At 39.5% G+C, this 21,049-nt stretch overlaps 1 protein-coding gene across 2 annotated transcripts; it reads left to right on the top strand.

Annotated features, from left to right (window-relative positions):
• The first annotated feature begins 3,312 nt into the window (after positions 1-3,312).
• Positions 3,313-21,049, top strand: gne (glucosamine (UDP-N-acetyl)-2-epimerase/N-acetylmannosamine kinase). 2 transcript variants are annotated; one of them, XM_075463866.1, is made up of 14 exons: positions 3,313-3,388; positions 8,269-8,343; positions 8,702-8,850; positions 8,978-9,224; positions 9,542-9,749; positions 10,158-10,310; positions 10,453-10,665; positions 11,066-11,153; positions 14,204-14,414; positions 17,913-18,042; positions 18,144-18,365; positions 18,619-18,801; positions 18,913-19,029; positions 19,353-21,049. In XM_075463866.1, the coding sequence occupies exons 2-14, from the start codon at positions 8,287-8,289 to the stop codon at positions 19,586-19,588; spliced, it is 2,214 nt and encodes a 737-aa protein (XP_075319981.1). In that variant the 5' UTR covers positions 3,313-3,388; positions 8,269-8,286; the 3' UTR covers positions 19,589-21,049. The 2 variants fall into 2 exon arrangements, with proteins under 2 accessions (XP_075319981.1, XP_075319980.1); XM_075463865.1 differs by lacking the exon at positions 3,313-3,388 and adding an exon at positions 6,048-6,203.

Genomic DNA, 21,049 nt, shown 5'->3' with positions numbered 1-21,049 from the left:
TGTATCAGTTTCATAAACCCATTCCAGTTGTGGTGTTCAAATGTGGTGTGGTAGTTCTGGATAGCCCATCCTGCCATCCAAGCAATGTCTCCAGACTTCAGTGCTGGTGGGTCTTGATGGAGTTCAGCGATGGGAATCAACCGGATGTCTGCCAATCCTTCTTTACTTTTTGGTACAAAGAACTGCATGTTTACCTCTGTTACTTTGAGAGCTGCTACCTTTTCATGCACTGTCATTTCTCTCCTTGGTATGGTTGTGTGAAGCTCTTGTTGTCTTTTTGTTGGAGCAGGAGATGTTACTCTGATGATGCCCATTGCATGGAATGATGTGTTTCCTTGTAGTGACACAATGTTGAGATCTATATTATCACCAACAAATTGAAGAACAGTGCTCTCTGCAGGGACTGAGAGGGTTCTCTGATTTTCCTCATGCAATTGTTCACCACTCTCGTCTTGGTCTTCTGAGTGTTCTGTAGATAGGACTGCATCCATCTCTGCTTCCTCTACCTCCATAGCATTTCTTCCATCCTCGTCTGTGATTATGGTATCTTCACCAAAGCTACCACATCCATTTTTCACATTCAAGTAACAATACTTATATTGACATTTTTGGTACTATATGGTCCAGATGTCAAATATTACCCTTGGTCACACTTTCGTTTACATCAAAGTAATGCCACTTTATACTCAATTTTGAGTTATCAGGTTTGATGCAAATGGTTAAAATATAGTGAGATGCTGTTTCAGCTTAATACCAATATAATAACCAAATTGATACTGTAAATGATAACTGACCAGCCAGATGAGGTGAAAAAAAAACACAGCAACAGTTAAAAGAATGAAAACACAGTTGATTTGACACGTTAGGCCATTTTTGCCGTTTTTGTCTAGAAATGCAGTGTAAATGTGGTCAAAAGGTTTTTTTGTTGTTAAACCACCACTTAATTTCATTCCCTGGGTCAGTACTGTATGGGAAAATGTGTTCCTTTGTGTCTGTATGCAGTTTACTTAAAAAGTTATCCCACATTCTGAGAGTTTTATCATTGTCCGGTTTCCAGTCTAGGGCATTAAAGGGTTAAAAATGTTAACTTCAGGGCATTATTTCAGCTTAATACCCAATAAAATAATAAAATCAATACTGTAAATGAGAAATGAAGAGCAAGTGGGGAAAAAGCACACAGTAAAACATTGAAATAATGAAAAGACAGTTGAATTTCTACACGTTTTAGGACATTTTTTTCTGTTTTTGACCAAAAACGCAATTTAAATGTGGTCAAATATCAAAAACAACCACTTTTGTGTATTCACTGGGTCAGTATTGTATGGAAAAATGTGTTAATTTGTCTCTGTATGCAGTTAACTTCAAAAGTTATGACCCATTCTGCATCCTTTTTTTCAATCTGTCAGGTTCCGATTTTTACATAGGCCTTCTGGGCACCCCAACTTTGAAAGGCTGTCCAGGAAATTCCTATGGGATTTGGCCTTGGATAAATTGTGAGGTGTTTCTAGACACCTGTAAGAATACATGGTAAAAAAATCTATTGGTAATAAATTTGTTCACAGATTTTCAAAACAATCCATATCTTTCCCTAACTATTGGTTAAGCAAGCCTAGCAGGGCAGTATTTTATGTGTTTGCCAATTATGGCGGTTGTATAACAAACAGGAATCTGATGAGTCATGTGGCATTGGGCGTAGCTGCATGGATGTGAGGTTTTCCCAAAACAAAACAAATAATAATTTGTGAACAGAAAGATAGATGGTGAGTTTGGGTGTTATGGTCTATGTTTATCTGGTTTTCTTGTAGAGTTGTTTGAGAATTAACAGTGTAGTTTTAGACATAATGGGATGGTATCAGAGGTTTCCATGATCCCACAATTAATATTTTAACAGAGAGCTGGAAAAGAGAACCGACACGGAGAAGTTGCTTTGTTTGGGAAGATGGAAGGTTAGATGAAGAATTAAATCTCAAAGCACTGAAACTTGGTTTTGTCTATTTTAAGTATTTGAACTGCAAACCAAACTGCTTTACAAAGCAAAAAAAAAACACAATTAAGAAGAAATAAAAGTCAGTAAAGATCAACAGGGTTCAAGGACATGTAGGTTTAACAGGGAACCTCTGGGCACAAGCTTATCCCAACTGGACATAAAGACAGTTGATATGTGTTCTGTAGTCAGATGAGTCCACATTTAAGATGCTTTGGGGAAAAACAGACATCTGAGAAAGACCATATATGTAACATCATATGTAGACATTGAATAGTTAGCTTTTGTGATGGTATGGGGGTGCATCAGTATCCATGGCATGGATGACTTGTGTTTGTGTGAAGGCATATCAGAATTTCAAAGAGACATGTGCCACCATGAAGGCAACTTTGTTCCAAGGAGGTCTGTGGTTGGCTCATTAGGACAATGCCATACCTCCCTGTGCACAACTTCCAACAGTGTGGCTTCATAGACTGTGTGTGTGCTTGACTGGCTTAATATGGTGTGGCATAGAGGAGAATCAGAGTACAAAATGGACTGTTGAGCCACAGAAATATTGTATTCAGCAAGAATGGACACATTTCTTATGCAATGATCCAACAATTAGTATCATCAGTTCCCAGATTATTAAGAAATGTTATTAACAGGAAGAGTAATATAACATGTGTGTTGCTGGCTTAAGATTTTCATTTTTATTTTTTCTAAACTAAACTTTTCTGTAACTAAACTCAATTTAGTTTGCGAGGACACTGAAAATAATGGTGCATGTTCAATAAAAGTTCAATTGAATTAACCAAATACACTTTTAAGTTTTTAATGAACTTTCAAAAAACTTTCCTTTTTTCCCCTGGAAATAGGATTGGAAGATAAAACTAAGTCTAAAACTCTAATCAAGAGGAAATTGGAAGATTTGTGAGATGGACCACAGCAATTTGATATGTATTCACTCCAGAAATGGTTGGTCTTATGCGAGAAGGGGTAGAAGTAAAAAAGAGTGTACTATTGTCACAATACTGAGGTTTGGACATCATATTAGTCACAGGGAAACATCCAAATGTAACATTTTTGAAACAACACATTATGCTATCTAGAGTTGTCAGACTTTTTTTCAATTAAAAGGGAACATACATTTTATAGGAATATATGAAGTTAGTGAAATGTTTAAAAAAAAAAGTAAATTAGTTTCCTATTTATTTGAGATTTTGAGGAAAAGCGGACAGCAAATCTTTTTTCTCCCCCTCTCAGTGTGAAAGCCATTGCAGTACTCATGTATGACCGAAAGGTGGCAATATAAACTGTATAGTTTGCATCCACCGTGTAAAACCAACAAGAAGAAGAAAGTAAGCGTCAACGAAACTATGGACTGAAACGATAGGTGAATACATCGCCTCAGGATAATTCAAGGTAATCGATGTTGTGGACTTTCACAGCCATCATAAAATGACAACCAGATAGAGAAATATCACCTTCGCTAACATATTTGCAAAGGTTTTCTCCAGCTAACATCAGCTAAAACAGGCTACTTTGAAACGTTTGGCCGGTATGTGGGAGGATGGTTTTTGCAACGTGTCCCACACATATTGCACCGACGAGGATAGGAGTTTAAAAGATTATTATCGAAGTACAATTTTCTCATATCTTACTTACACATTCAACGGGCCCGCTGATTATATCACAACTTTGTTGTGAAAGTCAAACCTTCAGTCGTAGTTGTGAGTATGGATACGACGTAAGAGTAAACACGTAATTAAAGGGTAACAATTAGTAATTTGACTTTATCTTAAACTTGATTGAGAGTGAGACGTGTGTGTTAAAGTACACGTGTCTTTAATTTAAAAGTTAAAGCCACTTAAGTGATTTTTAGAAAAAAAAGTTACCTACGTTTGGCTATAACGGATGCACGCGGCTTTCTTTTTGGTGTTGGTATTAAATACCTGGGGTGCATAAATACAGTTACGGCTGTTTGAAATGAGGACGTTGTCCAGCTGGCATTTGAGAAAGGTCTGTGTGACAGAAATGGCGACTTAATTTTAAAATGAATGAAATGATGCAATGATGACGCAAAGGTAAAAATGTGAGTTTTTGCACCTTTTCTTTATATGGGACAGTAACTTTGAGCAGATCTGATTCCCGGCACATTGAAGTGTTGAAGCAAACAGTGTGCTTGTTGTTTTTCCGTCAAAATTGTCTGAAATTGACCATAAGAAATTCAGTTTATGCTCACTTGTCTCAGCCATTTACACAAGGCCTGGCATGTCGCTCGTTTTTACAACTTGTTTCTTTACTTGTAATTTGGAAAGCTTCTTGTTTTGCCCTTAGGGGCTACTCTCTCCTGTAGGTCTATCCTTTTTTATTATGCTTGATTTTGCTGTCTTGTAGCATGCATACGATGGTCAAAGCAGATATCACTTTAAAAGACCCAAAACAGGAACTACAGCTACTTCTAAGGTGCTGTTTACACATACCCGGGTATTTTGATAAACGCATATTTTCTAACCTTCGTTTTAAAAAAAAAACTTGGTGCACACAGCCCCGTTTTAAAAAAAAAACACGTCTACATTGATCCGTATAAATACGCTATCAGGAGCTGTTAAATTACGCCAAGCCTGACGGTGGCAGTGTTGGAACAATGAGAATTCCACACAAGCCAATCAGAAGCCTAATAGAGAACCGCTGACAGGAAGAACTTCCGGATCCTTTTCAAGAAGAAAATATGGCGCCAGGCTCATGTGTGTGGACTGATAGCGAGACTGAGCTATTTTTACACGTTGCGCTGGACTATAAAACTGCTAAAGCCGTGAAAAATGTCTTTATTTTTCAATACATTGTATGACTGTAATTTTCAAAATCACACAAGCGAGTATAGCTCTCAACAACAGAAATGCTGCTAGTACCTCCATGCTTGCCAGATAAACAATGAATGGCGTTATCACGCTAGCATCCTGCCAATATGGCGGATAGGGGCGGGGCTCTGTACTATGACGACAACTCCGCATTCCATTCTGAAAACTCCGTTTTCGTCTCTTTCAACCAGTTTACACACAAACGCTAAACGGGAGTTTTTAAAAAATCTCCACTTTTGCCGGAGTTTTTTTTTAGCTTCGTTTTCGGAGGAAAAAACTCCGTTTGTGTATAAACGAAAGGCACAAACGAAGGGAAAGGTCTTCGTTTTTCAAAATACCCGGGTATGTGTAAACAGCACTTAAGAGCGCTGGAAATCCTTTGAGGTAGTCACCAAGACATTTGTTTTCAAGGGTATTTTAGTATTGCCAGTTTCTTTACGTTGTGTTATGTAGGACTGAAAACCTTTATGAAAGAACATAAAGAATAAAAGCAATATTTTATATTTATAAATGTAGTTTAAAAAAAAGAGTGAGCTTATTAAAATAGAAGATTAAAATCATGCTAAAATGAGCAAAAACTTCAGTGAGCCATTCTTGTACATATTGTAATTTGTTGGATTTTATGGTAATCCTGTGAAAAAGGGGAGAAGCTGCATGGGTGCACAGTCCATGGTTCATTGCACTGTTTGCTCTTCATCTACATCAGAGCAGACTGACATTGAAACAAGGCCCACTTTTCAGTTTAGTGATGTGCCTCATGATGTGCATCCTATGTGCACCAGGATACCACAACTGTATCAACAGAGAGGGTTACTGACCCAGATGCTGTTTATTTTCTTAGGAAATTTGCAGAGCTAACACCAATCCCTCATGTTTTAAAGGGTGCTCACAGTATGCGTCAGTCTGTTAATCACCTGGCGTCATTAGGTAGGAATAGGGCTGCAACATGAACACAGGTCACAATTTCCCCAAAACTCAGATTTTTACTGTTATATAAGAGCAAGAGGAGCAGCAGTAGTTTGCAACACAGAGGAGGAACAAGGAGGCAGTGTCCTTTGGAGAATGTCTAGAATAATGGCCCATGGTTTGTCTTCTGTCTGCTCAGCCAATCGTGAGCTGTGGCCCGAATCGTTCCAGCCCCTACCTCACACAGCCCCTCCCCCCAGCTCTATGTCTGTGCCACCCAGCCTTTCTCTCTTCCTTTTTCCTTATGCTGTTTGCTGGCTTGTGCACGCCCTCCCTCCGTTGCTTAATGCAGCCGGGATTAAAATAATTAAATAGAGGAATTGGAAAAAGAGCATAGTGGATTCTTAGTCAGTTATCCACAGTGGTGTGGGATGGAGAAGCAGCCGGGTTCTTTGTGCAGAAACCCTCATGTGAGTCAGATGGCCCTTTTTTTCCCCCTCTGCCATCACTCTAATGATTTTATTTTTATCGTATAATCCTTCCTGTCTTTCTCACATTGTAGTTATTTCTGTTTCGCATGTTTGGTCTTTTTCATCTGCCTCTGTTGCTGTGTCATCCTTGCCTTTGCTTTCTGCATGCGTCCCCGCCCCCATAGCCTAACGCTGGCTGCTGATACTGTCTTGTGATGCTTGAGTGAAAACTGAGGTCTGCTGAATGTTATTTGGTGTAAATCAAGAGATTTAGTTTAAAGAGAGGGTGTTTTGTGTGTGTGTGTGTGTGTGTGTGTGTGTGTGTGTGAGACCCAACCGTTAATGCCGATTTGACTCATCACACAGATGAGTTTTGCGATGACACCTCAAAACTAGTACCTTTTTCAATCTTTTTTTGTTATATTTAGGATGCTCATGACAAGTCCACACCTCCCTGGGCCTATTGAGACCAACCTAATGGGTGAAACACTTAGTTGCAAAAGCTGGATGTTTAAAGTTAAAGTGATTCGATAGACCTTTTTTATGGAAGACTGTTTGATAGTAAATGTAATGTGGTGAATGATGAATAATGTCCACTGCACGTTAGTTGTCTCAGAGGAGCAAACCAAAATGAAAGCAATGTGGGCAATATAATCTGTCTTTTCCATTTTTGATCTGAGCACAAAACCAGAAGATGGAGAACAGTACATTATGTGATTTTTCCCTCTGGTTCAGGAAATGAAAGTTGAATAAACAAGTTTTTGTTTTTTCTTTTCTTTGTACTTCAGCAATGGAATGAATGAAGGATACACAGATTATTATCAGTCAAAAGTCAAAGTGAACTCAGACTCTACGTAGAGTTTAAGGTTAAACTTCTGATAACTGAAACGTGACACTAACACCATATCCTGGTGCCCCATTGATTCATCTTTACGTGATGCACTTTGTTCTTACTGTATTGTCCAATTGTCTTGTGCGCAACACACATATCCAAACTGTCTCTCCTGACCGTTCTGTCCTGTAATTCGACGACAAAAGCCAAATGCGTGATGGATGATCAGACACACGAGCGCTTCTTTGCACAGTCTTTGTAACTGAATGAACAAATCAGTACATCCTTTCTATGTACTTCGATCTGCCCCCGATTGTTGCCTGCCACGATTGGACCCTGAGCGCAGAAAGGTTTTAGAAAGAAAATCAGATCTGGCAGAAGTGACACCTGCCACCATCAGCTCTGCCAACTTTCAGTCCTGTTTTTACCGTGCATCTGATTTAAGTCGGTTTCTTTAGTTGCTCAGTCTTTCTTTTTCTTTTTTTTCTTCATCTCTCTGAGGACTGAAGAATGGAAAAAAAAATAAAATTCCTAACCCTTACTTGCATGTTCGAAATGTTTAAAACCTAGACTACTACTATTATAGCTGCATGTTATTGGAACAAAAATACATTTTGTAATATTTCTTGTTTCTGACATATATATATATATATATATATATATATATAGAAATAGAAAAATACTATATTCATCCCAATGGGGGGATTCAAAATATGTATATAAATATAAGATATATTTATATATGTATATATATACATATATTGCAAAAAAAAAAGATAAAGAAATGTTCACGAGACAGCATGGAGTTTGTAGTGGAGTTTGAATCACTTTTTCCTCCCTGACATAGTACATCCTGCAGAGTGGATATTGCACATCTACACATTGAAGCTAAAATGATATCTCCTGCTGCCTCAACTGTGATAAATCAAAAGTTTTTTTTTGTGTGTATCCTCCTGAGATGTGACTGGATGTGAGGCCTTCACTTTGCCTTGTAAAGCATAGTTCTACAGCATGCTCAGCTCCTCTAAGAATTGTTGGCACACGTTCTTTATATAAGTATATAGCATTTTTAGTGTAGTTTTGTTGTGTGTTTTCATGCTTCAAATTCTGAAAACTTGGAAGGCCCAAGTGAGTATGACGTGTGGGTGGATTTTACAACGACACTAACGCATAATAATGCTTTTGCCAGAAAATGACCGGGCTCTCATCACCTCTTTTGCTTCTGTTTCCTAGGAGCTGTACTCTCAGAGAATGCAAAGGAGCAGAGAAAAGATGGAGCGAGACAAAATGGAAGAAGAACAGAGTCAGGTGTGCCTTGTGTCTTTGGTTTATGGGAACATTGTTAAAGTCAAGTTGTTGCAAAGACAGATGGCTTCTGATGTTTGCCCACAGACTCTGTCGTTCTTTGAAGTTAATGATTAGATTGTGCCAAAGTCTAACTGTCTTATGTTTTCTTACTTTTAGACTAGTTGAACAAACTGATCAGGAAATCAGTCAGCAGTAAGATCCTTAATACAAATGAGATAGTTTTCTGTGCATTGTTAATTATGAAACGTATCCAGTATGTAGTGGAGATGCATGATTTAACGTGTGCAAATTCAGATGAGCTAATGCTCCCCATGTGTGTCTGTCTTGCATGTGGTGTGTTCACCTTTATTTGGTGAAGTGTAAGAGGAAGTTGAGGGTGTGTGTGGCAACATGCAACAGAGCAGATTACTCCAAGTTGGCCCCCATTATGTTTGGGATCAAATCCCACCCCGATGAGTTTGAACTGGAAGTTGTGGTGCTTGGTTCACATCTCATTGACGACTATGGGTAAGACCACCTTGCCTTCTTCTAATGAGCTGTTCATAATCCACCACAGATTTTTGGTTTAGTTTGACATTTGCTGTTAAAGTGATATATTTTAATGTGCTTTTTTTCCCCGTTTCCTCTTCTTAAGGAACACTTTTCGTATGATTGAGCAGGATGACTTCGACATTGGCTCTAAGCTCCACACTATTGTTAGAGGAGAAGACGAAGCAGCCATGGTGGAGAGTGTTGGCTTGGCACTGGTGAAGCTCCCAGACGTCCTGCAGAGACTCCGCCCTGACATCTTGGTCGTACACGGTGACCGTTTTGACGCTCTTGCTCTGGCGACTGCTGCTGCTCTGATGAACATTAGAATACTTCATTTGGAGGGAGGAGAGGTCAGAAGGCTTCTCTGTTGAGCAGCTTCCACTGTATGAAAATTTTGTTCTTAATGTGATGTTTATTTACACAAAGCTTGTGTATTCACTCCATTGTTCACTTTGTGATGTTGTATCTGTCCCTTCCCATGTAGATTTACTTTGTACCCCATAATACAAATGTGAGAGCAGACATGATTCATAACGTATCTTTAATCCATGTTTTTGGTCCAGCTTACTTCTCTACACTCTAAAAGTTGTTGTAAAAATAATGTACATTATTTCCTGTGTGATTACAAGCAACTGACTACATTTTTCTCCCATTCTCCTTTTCCCAGGTTAGCGGTACAATTGATGACTCAATCCGTCATGCCATCAGTAAGCTGGCCCATTATCATGCCTGCTGCACACGCATGGCAGAGCAGCACCTCATCGCCATGTGTGAGGACCACTCTCGCATCCTTCTGGCTGGATGCCCCTCATACGATAAGCTCCTAGTGACTCATCACAAAGATGACTTTGTGGATATCATCAAGAGCTGGCTAGGTATGCAGGGTAACAGTCATGTAGACAGACATGTAGTGTGAGACATCCGTTTGTGGTACTAATCACTTGCATGTCAAATGATTTACAGTAAAAAACCAACAAAAAAAAAAACATTTCGTTGGTCACTGATTTTCATGCGTCATTTCTCGTATTTCGTATACTTCAATAATCAAACATATCCAACCTTGGGTGTTCACTTTTGTGAGTCTTGTGAATTTCCATTTTGGGGCCTTTTTTTTTTAAACACCGACTTTCTGAAGTATCTTGGTTTTATTGTTTAAAGGATCAATACTCTGCTGGATAATATTGTGAGGTTTTAGACATACCAGTCATGTGACATTGAAGTGATCCTACTCAAATGTGCTTCCTTATGTTGTATGCTGTATGTGATCTATTATTATTTTGCAGGTGACAAGGTGCAGGACCGTGACTACATAGTGGCATTGCAGCACCCCGTTACCACAGACATTCAGCACTCAATTAAGATCTATGGGCTGATGCTGGATGCGCTTCTCTCCTTCAATAAGAGGACGCTCATCCTCTTTCCTAACATTGATGCAGGTTAGTTAAACGGGTCGTATTTGTATTTCTCTGCTTTGTTTTTCTTGATATGCAAGTTTTTCTTTTTATCAGTTTAAAACTGGGACCAAAAGAATTGCAGAAAAGTTACTGCCTCTAGAACTTCTCCTTCTCATTTTAACAGGAAGTAAGGAGATGGTACGCGTCATGCGAAAGAAGGGGATCGAGCAGCACCCCAACTTCCGAGCAGTGAAGCACATTCCCTTTGAGCAGTTCATCCAGCTTGTTTGCCATGCAGGCTGCATGATCGGAAATAGCAGTTGTGGAGTGAGAGAGGCCGGGGCCTTTGGCACACCAGTCATTAACCTGGGAACAAGGCAAACAGGCAGAGAAACTGGTAGGTTTCACCTGCGGCACATGCAATCGTTTAGTCCTGATTTCAACTCCAGCAGAGCACCAGGGGGGTTGAAGGATCACATTTGCTGAAGAAGCAAAAGGTTGTTGCTTACTGAGGTTCTTCAGAATTTACAACCTAATTTAACTTCAAACTAAATGACTGAACATTTGAAAATATCAAGATGAGTTGCCGCTGGAAATCTACAGAAGAAAGCATGTAGCTTAGTCATTTCATTATTCAGGTTGGAAGGCTGTGAACATCCTCAGTCTTTCATGAATTCAGTTTGTCTGATGGAAATTCATGTTTTGAAAAGCATCGAGACGCATTCACTTACATCAATCCAATTACTTCTTTACTTGCGTTATTAAATAACAGCTGCGTTGTTATTTCTCTCTTTCAGGTGAAAATGTTCTACATGTCAGAGATGCCGACACTCAGAATAAAATCTACCATGCTCTGGAGCTGCAGTTTGGAAAGAGATACCCCTGGTATGTACCAGTCTTACGAGGTCTTTGTTCTCCACTTTTAGATTGACTTTTGCGGTTTTTATTTTGATGCTTATATTGAGTTGCAACAGCAACTCAAATGTCAACTTTAAGCCAATCAGCTGAGCACCTGTCATATCTTTCAAGTTAACGTTTCATGTTATTCATGGAGGCCCGTCATCATTCCACAGTCTTGAAAATGAGTCACCCTTATCAACGCTTTATAACCACAAGATAATAAAGGTGCTAAGGTGTGTCAGGAATGTAGTTGTGCTTCCTGACACCTCTGTGTGCTCTGCAGACGAGTATTTTCTGGTTAGACATATTATAATCCCAATTTCCTTGTTAAAATGAACAATTCCAGACTATTATTCATAAAAGGCCAGAGCCCTGTGCAGAATTTAGCAAGCTGCACTAATTGGGGTATTTTCTCTCATCTCACTAAAAGATTTTATTAGCAGTTCCGGTTCAGGTAAATTTATTTCTTTTTTGACTGACACTGTTTGGTGCTGACGATTGTAAAAGGCAAATCTGACATTTTCCCATAACTTTGTTTAAGGAGAAGGGTTAACGATGTGTTGAATAAATCAGTTTGGGAATAGATGTCAGGGTGGTGTGAAGGGAAGGACACGGATGCGGACTTCAAAATAGAAAACGAGGTTTATTCACAAAAACAAAGTACAAACAAAAAGCGCGGCAGAGCCGGATTCAAAAACTTGACTGTGGAAAAAGCAAACAAAAAGTCTTGGCATAGCAATAAATAAATACTTATCTTGGGAAGGGACGAGGAACATGGAACAAACAAGGTTTCTTGGCATGGAGAGCAAATAAAGATCCGGCAAACAGAGAGGGGAGACTGGAGACTAAGGCTACGTGCCCACGACAACAGTAACGACAGATAAACGCAGAACATTTCGACAGATGTGCCTATCTTGCACACGGCGACCGCGTTTTTAGGAGTTCAAAACGGAGAAAACGCAAACGCCCTCCAGAGTGGAGATCTTGAAAACGATCCAACCTCTCGTCGCCGTAGGAACAGTTCAAAACGCAGAAGTGCGTTTTTTGCACACGTTAAGTGGGTAGTTCTCCATTAACGACTCACATATCTCACTATATTTATTTTGGACACTCTCCCAATCCACATTATCCACTGCCTTCCTGGCTTTGTAGTTCAGTGTCGTGTTCAGGAGCAACTGGACCTCATCATGTGTCCAAACAAAGTTTGAAGGCGTACTGTTGTTTCTGCCGTGCTTTGCCATTTTCTTCCAACTGACGCGGAGGAAGTAGCCACAAAACAGGCATTTCTCATATTTATTAATATATAACGATATAACTTATATAACAATACCAAAGGTATTGTTGCTACTGCCACCTACGTCCGGGGCGTGCATACTACATCGGCAAACTGCGAGTTTTATACGTTTTCCCTGTTCCCATGGGTAGACAGATATCCATCCCAAGACGCTCGTGAGAACGCAGATAAATTGTGGAGGAAAAAAACGGACATCTGCGTTTATGCTTCAGAGCGTTGTCGTGGGCACGTAGCCTAAATAGGGAGTGAGAGTGATTGGGGAGTGAGTGCAGCTGAGGGAAAAAACACAGGTGAAGTGAGTGAACTAATAAACAGAGTGCAGGGAAACTGAGGCATGGCTAAAGAAAAACTAAACATGGACTGAAAATCAAAACCTGGACCTAAACTGAATACAAAAACGCAACTACAACATGAAACTAAAAACGTGAGTCCCATGGCGTGACAATAGAGGTCAAAAGATCACCTAAGTACAGCTGTGGGATCACTCTCAGCTTTACTTGGAGTCATATCCAAAGCATTTATTGCCATCAAAGAATCGCAGAATTTTAGACATTTCTGTATTACAGTTCTCAATAGAGATCATTGCAGCAACGTTTTGCACCTACAAGACTTAGGATTTTTTATTTTTTTAAATGGTGATTTAAAGAATGTGATTTCTGACCTTTTATTACAAGGAGTGATCAGTAAGTTCTTAGCCAGCACCTATAAGAAAACAAGACTTAACCTGATCTTATTTGGCAGATTGTACAGCCTGCTGTTTTTGGAACGCGCGCTAGAAATCCAACTCTGGCCACATGAAAATGTGGATTTGCATCTCGCACTGAAAAAGAGAAGAGAAGCCAAATCTCCTGGCTCAGGCGAATGTTAGTTTCCAGACGTGAAGTTCATGTTTTGAGCTTAAGGTTGCAGATCAGTGATGATTCAGAGTGTAAAGATCATGTCAGTCTTGCACAGAATTTGATGCTTGCACTCTGCGTAAGCTTAAGGTCTGCAGTGAAATCACAAATACGCACCACAAGTGGTCAGATTGGTACTCTTAAAGGGATATGCCACCCCCAGGCCAAATTAAGTGTATCCCCGCATTCCCGAGACATAAATAAGTGTGTGGGAGCGTTTTCCTGGCGACCCAGGCATTGTCCGAATCTCACAGCACTGACCACTGCTTGGTTGCTCGTAATACATACATGCTAGCGTCGCCAGCGTCGGCAATCGAAATATTTTGCCCAACGTGAATTAATTTACTTGATTTACCTTCTAATTACTGTGTGAGTGGTGTACTTTCACATCGAGTGCAAATGACTGTGTAAATCTACACGGAAGGCTTGGTTTCTTCAAACAAACCAGCGTGAAGCAGCCGGGGGGGGGGGATTCCCAAAGTGTGAAAGTACACCACTCACACAGTAATTAGAAGGTAAATCAAGTAAATTAATTCACGTTGGGCGAAATATTTCGACTGGCGACGCTAGCATGTATGTATTACGCGCAACCAAGCAGTGGTCAGTGCTGTGAGATTCAGACAATGCCTGGGTCGCCAGGAAAACGCTCCCACACACTTATTTATGTCTCGGGAATGCGGGGATACACTTAATTTGGCCTGGGGGTGGCATATCCCTTTAAGCTCGCAACTGTGCATACATCTCAGGGAAACACATGTGCTTATAAGCATTGTTATACAAATTAAGTCAAAATAAGTTTTTTTTTTTTTTTTTACAAAGCAAAATAATGTTTGTTTTTAAACCAGCTCAAAGATCTATGGTGACGGCAGCGCAGTGCCTCGTATTCTCAAGTTTCTGCGTACGATTGACCTGGACGAGCCCCTCCAGAAGACCTTCTGCTTCCCTCCTGTGAAAGACCCCATTTCTCAGGATATCGATCACATTCTTGAGACTCAGAGTGCTCTGGCTGTTGACCTGGGAGGGACCAACCTCAGAGTGGCCATCGTCTGCATGAGGGTAGGTTTCACAAATATAAATATGTGGACAGAATAAATATTTAATCATTTTTACTCAGCCGTCTCTTCAATTTTCATTCCATAATTCTTTTATCAGAGCTTGTATGTGGAGCTTTTGTGTGGAGAAAAGGGCCACCATTATGTCATAATGATGAAATGAATTTAGTTTCAAACAAATTACATTAAATTATGGCTGGGCAAGTTAACTCGTTATTTTCGCGTTAACTTGTTAATTATTTAACACCTATAAATAAATATTTTATCACGCATTAACGCAGGTTTTATTATTGTAAAAGTCTGTTGCTCACAGGCTTTTATTTTGTAAAAGTCTGTTGCTGTCTGCTGCGGAACCGGAAAAGAAAGTAATTGGCGGATCCACCAAACATGGAGAAGGGTACAGAACCTTTACTCGGCCATTTTCATTTTAAAATTCTTCCAGACGGTGGAGTCGACAGAACCAAAGTCATCTGTAAACACTGCCAATATGCCACCCATTGATTGGATGCGAGACTCCGGTTCTTTTCACAGATGTTTATTAACGCCACATCAACACTGTAGAACTAAATGTTCAAGTAAACAAAGTAAAAGACAGCATTAGTTGTTGTAATCATTAAAGAAATAGCATTCTTAGCATTGTCGCTGGTACCAATAAATAATCAAAGTAATACTAGCCGCTTTAGCCTGCTTCTCAACCAACGGCAGAGTCATTCCCCAGAGGCAATCTTCACGGTCAAAACTAGGATTCTTTAACTTCCACTTCTCCTATGCATCACATTCACACGGTTACAGCAAACACCACGAAGCATGGAGTAAGAAAATAAAAATAAACTAGCAGGTAACATCACCATCATCATCAACATCAGGCGGTCCTCGGTCTGTGTGTGAAGCTCACGGAGCTAACCGGCGCTACTTCCTGTTTTACTCGTTTCAACATAAAAGCATGTATTTCAAAATAAATTTAAAAACTCCTGCATTTACAGCCAAGTACAATTGTCTTATCACCGTAGTAGTTCCAGTCTAAAATATCGCTTAAAGGCAAAACACACAATTGATACCAGCAAGTCATTCAAGGAAACAGACAGTGGAGCGAGGCTTCTACATAAAAACTACAGAAAAATGATGATGTTAAAAGTGTGTTTGCACAACAAATGTTATGTGTTATGTCTGTGGGTTTTTGCCACGTTTTTAGTTTCTGTTTAAGTTCTTAGTTTTACCATGTTTTAGTTTTTCATGTCTTAGTTTTGTTAAGTTTTAGGTTCAGGTCTTGTTTTTAGTTTTTGCCATGATATGCCACCTCAGTCTTTCTACTGCCCTGCCATCAGCTTCACTTCCCTCACCTGTGTTTTCCCCATCAGCTGCACTCACTCACCAATCACCCTCCTCAGTATTTAGGCTACATTTACACTGCAAGTCTTGATGCCCAGATCAGATTTTTTGCCTAAATCCGTTTTTTTTTTAACTTGTGCTTACACGTACTTTAATAATGTGACTCATATCTGATTCACGCGATTACACTTGCCTATCACCTGAAACATCGCGCATGCCTACTTAAGTGTTTACCAAACTCTACTGCTGAGGCAAATGGACGATGTTGACATAGGTGTGATGCTAGCGTTGCGGTACATGAGAAGTTCGCCCAACATTGGCAGGATTTTAAGGCAGAGAAGGAGGAAAAGGGCCATTATTGCATCCTGTGCACACGCTGCAATTATTGCCTCCTCAGCTGTTCAGAGGAGTGTCTGGGTGCGAGACCGATCCCAGGACTGGTGGGAGAATGTTGTGGCGGGCTTTGATGAAGAGCAGTGGGTCAGCAATTTTAGAATGAGCCAACAAACTTTTGATATGCTGTGTGAGAATTTGTCCCGATTCTTCTCCTACCAAGACACCACATTTCGTCGGGCGATTCCACTGAAAATGCGTGTTAGTGTAAGAATATCCGATCTGCCTGTTTACACGGCGGTCGCATTGTCACATATCCGATTCGTATCTGATAAATTTCCATTATGAAGGAGGCCTGTATCCGATCTCAAAATATCCGAATGCATGCGTCCTTGTCCTATTTACATGGTCAAAAAACATATCTGATCTGTGTCACATGAGAGCAAAAAATCGGAATTGGGTAACATTTAACTGACAGTGTAAATGTAGCCTTAGTTTCCAGGTTTCCCCATGCACTTTGCCAGATCCTCACCGTCACTCATGGGCTGTGTTCGAAACCGCCTACTACATACTACATACTTGCAAACGGCATACTCATCGATCAGACAGTATGCAGAGCGTTTACACACAATGCACTTCGCTCCTGCCCGAGCCGAAATCAGCCGGCCTGAAAAGCTGATTTCGCTTAAGCTATAAACTCTGTAAATATATAACTTTAGCAACATTTGAAACATTTTCAGGCGAGAAAGTAGTCGTTTAGATCCCCAATGTGTTGAAAATCTGACAAAATACCGGCTATTTACAATTTTGTTCTGACGAATTCGGCGCTACTAAAGCTAGCCGTAGTGAGCAACGCACTTCCGGTTATTTTCACAAACAAAATACCCGTTGCCTTTTGTCATAGGGAAAGCCATTACGATACAATTGGTCCTTTTGTTTTGAAAACAGGAAGTAAACCTACCCTCGTTGTAGCTAGCTTGTAACTGCCGTTTTGACAGGAAATGACGTTCGGCGACGTCACGTTACGTTGCATCTTGGGTAGTTTGAGTATGAGTAGTAATCTCATGATGCATACCCGACATTTCGGCAAATCTATTTTGCATCCGGGAACTTAAAAAAAGTTAGAGTTAGTAGGAGTAGTGGGAGTAGTAGGAGAAGTAGGCGGTTTCGAACACAGCCATGGTCTCAAGTCAAGCCAAGTCATACTAAACTAAGTCTTTTGTTTTCTCACAGTCATGGTCATGTTTTGTTTTTTCTCAGTCTAGTTTTTGTCATCCGGCTCAGCCGCGCTTTGTGTTAACTTTTTTTTTTTTTTTTAAATAATAAATCAGTTTGCTTTTACCTCTGAAGTCCAAATCCGTGTCCTTCTTCGCCTCGCACCCACCCATCGTGACATTATGGCACTTTCATTCATATGGCAGTACATTTAAAATAAAACTAAATGCTAAAAGCTATACACTACTTTTGAATTCATTTTTGGATTTTGCGTAGAAATGCGATTAATCGTGATTAATCAGGGAAATCATGTGATTAATTAGATTAAAAATTTTAATCGTTGCCCAGCCCTACATTAAATAAAACTAAGATAGATCTTAAGATAGCCTATGTTTATGGGCACTAATATCTTTCATATCCCAGTTATTGATTCTAACCCTTAATGATGTAACTATGAAGAAACATTACTTTTATCCACTCTTCCTTTAACTTAATCTGTAATAAGTGTGTGATAATGATGATGCTATAAAGCTTTTAAAGCTCTGTTTTCATCTATTCATCCCTTTGGTGTCTGCATTATCTTTCTATCTCTCATCTTCCACTCTATCCTCTTTTCTCTGTTCAGGGAAAGATAGTGAAGAAATACACAGAGGCCAATCCAAAGACTTTTGAGGAGAGGATGTGTCTGATATTAAAGATGTGTACAGATGCCATGCGGGATGCAGTGCACCTCAACTGTAGAATACTTGGTGTCGGTATGAAAAGGCTTACTCTCATTTCTTAATAGCAAACAGCCCTCTTATAAAAATGCACTTTTTACATTTAAGTTTCAGCTTTCTCAAAATCTGCTTCTAAGGAATTTCCACTGGTGGACGTGTAAACCCACAAGAAGGTGTTGTCCTACACTCCACAAAGCTGATCCAGGAGTGGACTTCCGTGAACTTGAGGACGCCCATCTCAGATGCTCTACACCTGCCTGTTTGGGTGGACAATGATGGCAACTGTGCAGCGTTGGCCGAGAGGAAGTTTGGTCATGGAAAGGGAGTGGAAAACTTTGTCACCGTTATAACAGGAACAGGTGAGAAAGCAGGATTCCTGTGGTAAAGTTTATTATTTTATTTTATTTTTGATTGCGTATTACATATGAAGATATTAGGACTAAAACAAAATGGTAACGTTTCCAAAAAGTTTGATTGATGGCAGCCTGACTGACCCCATCGATTAAAGCAGAGTCATCAAAGTGTTTAAACTAGTGGAATGAATTCTTATATGTACTGGATTGGATGGATCATGAAACAGGAAGTACAAGGAAATATCTTGACTGTGTTTAGGTATTGGAGGAGGAATTATCCATCACCATGAGCTGGTCCATGGCAGTACCTTCTGTGCAGCCGAACTGGGTCACATCATGGTTTCACTGGATGGCCCCGAGTGTTCGTGTGGGAGTCGTGGCTGCATAGAGGCCTATGCATCCGGTTTGGCGCTGCAGAGAGAGGCCAAAAGGCTGCATGATGGTAAAAGATTGCTTTTTGTTTTTCAAAAGCTGTGAGGAAAATACAAAAAAAAAAAAAAAAATCCATCATTTACTTTTATACATCTGACCTGTGTGATGGTGTGCTGTACAGAGGACCTGCTGAAGATAGAGGGGATGGATAATAAGCTCTCTGAGCCAATCACAGCTGCCCACCTCATCAGCGCATCCAGAATGGGGAACTCAAAAGCTGATGCTGTTTTGCGCAAAGGTCAGAGCACAAAAAAATCCCAGTCATACACACAAACGCATGACTCTGCTGGAGAAAATGAAAATGTTATGTTAGGTTCCCTACGACCTTTCCTTTGTCCAAAGCCAACTGTGGAAAGTTTTTTTTTTTTTTTTTTTCGACCACTTTTTGATTTGTAATTTATTACTTTCACTTGATTAGAACATCTGGATGGATACTTGAGACAAAATGAAAACGGGCCTAGTGAAAAAAGAGTGTAGAAGCTTTATATTTCTCTGGGCACCAACTGAAGACTTATAAACCCAAAGAAAAACTAACTTCTCTGTGTCTTTTCCCTCCTGCAGCATCCACAGCACTTGGTGTGGGGATCGTAAACATCCTCCACATTGTCAACCCCTCACTGGTCATTCTGTCTGGAGTCCTGGCCTCTTACTACCAGGACCCAGTCCAGCACATCATCTCAGAGAGAGCTCTCTTATCTGCCCAGAGTATCAAGGTTTTTACATCAGACTTGGAAGAGCCTGCTTTACTTGGAGCTGCAAGCATGGTGTTAGACTACGCCACAAGAAGAATATACTGAGGGATCTACAGTTGGCTCTAGACATATTAGGACACTCATCGTTGTTCATCGTCTTTTTTTATCTTTTATTTGCAAAACATATTGAGGTAACATTTTTCTAATGAAAATGGACTTTAAACATATGCTCACTGCTTTAATTTGATTGGTATTCACATTAAATTGAAGGGATTTTGAACGAATGGTATATTTTTTTATGTAGAAGCTTCCGTTTCAGGGGCTCAAACGAGTTTTATCATTGTCGATGATGCTTTCCCAAGTGTTCATTGCAGCTGTCCGTAGTTGTTTGTTCACAGGTCTTCCTGCCTTTTAGTTTTGTGTTTAGCGAGTGAATACAGCTCCATTGGGGTTGATATCACTTGGACTTTGACTTGGCCTTTAACTTCAAAAGCCGTTGGATTGTTTTCGCTCTGTGTTTTGGGTCATTGTCTTAATTAATCATCTATCTTTCTGATAGATTTGTTTACTTTAGTTTTTACAGTTCAATAACGGCCTTTTTTGCTTGCATAGGAGGCTTCTTAAATGGCATGTTGTGAGTTCTCAGAAACAGCCTCCAGGCGAGGATAACACAGTTGAAATCAACCATAAATCTTTCCACATTAAAATAGCGAATTCTTAAAACATTTCTATAATTTGGATGTTAATATCCTCACTTCAAAGCTGAAAGTCTTCACTTAAAGCTCATTTTCATTATGTAACCGTAACTTGAAAGTAACAAAACTGGCCTCAGTGTCCCAAATATTTCTGCATCCAACTGTAGTTCTGATATAGTAAAGACTGCTTCCAAGAGATGGACCCAAAAACTGACTTTAGTGCCTCTACTGCACAGATAGCTAGAGACTTTTTAAAGCTAGGGTGAAAGCTGATGCTTGGTATGAGTTTCATACATTTAAAAAAAATTCTGCTGATAAATTAGTAGATCAGAACCTGGAAACACGGTGTGGAGTGAGTCCAGTGTACATGTTTGAAATTTCATCCTCTTTAAATGGTGCCTAAAATGAAGTCAAGGTTTAATGAAACTGAACAAAGCATTAGATGTGACCAAAATATTGCATAGACATTCTCCTGTACAGTAGCTATTTTATTTGTTTTAAATGATTACTTTTTCAATTTTATATGAATCTTGTAGGAGTGTTGTTCCCACGTTTATCTCTTATTGAAAAAAAAGTTACTAAACAGTTATGTAATATTTCCATGTTTTGTTATTGAATTATTTTAAGTTGGTATTTATTAGACGTAGGGACTATACTAGCATATAAATTAATTGCTAAGGCAACAACTGCTTTTTTTTCTTTTTCACGCATTACATTACTACTGACCATGAGGATTTTAGCCTTTTAAATATACCATAGTTTGTATGTGCTATTACATACTGCATTGTACATTAAATGATTTTTGTAAATGTATAGATGCTTTACTATACAAGGTCATTGATTTATGTTGGTCCAAATAATGAATAAAGAT

This window comes from Odontesthes bonariensis, chromosome 4 (assembly GCF_027942865.1).
Source record: "Odontesthes bonariensis isolate fOdoBon6 chromosome 4, fOdoBon6.hap1, whole genome shotgun sequence".
NCBI classification, from domain to species: domain Eukaryota; kingdom Metazoa; phylum Chordata; class Actinopteri; order Atheriniformes; family Atherinopsidae; genus Odontesthes; species Odontesthes bonariensis.
Note: the sequence above shows the minus strand (reverse complement) of the source record. Positions and strands in the feature narration are given on the sequence as shown.

Excerpts from the sequence above, each read along its gene's own strand:
- gne (XM_075463865.1), top strand. The coding sequence starts at position 6,165 with ATGGAGAAGCAGCCGGGTTCTTTGTGCAGAAACCCTCAT. Across the intron at positions 14,415-17,912 it reads TGGCCATCGTCTGCATGAGG|GGAAAGATAGTGAAGAAATA; the intron begins GTAGGTTTCACA and ends TTCTCTGTTCAG. Across the intron at positions 18,802-18,912 it reads GGCCAAAAGGCTGCATGATG|AGGACCTGCTGAAGATAGAG; the intron begins GTAAAAGATTGC and ends TGTGCTGTACAG.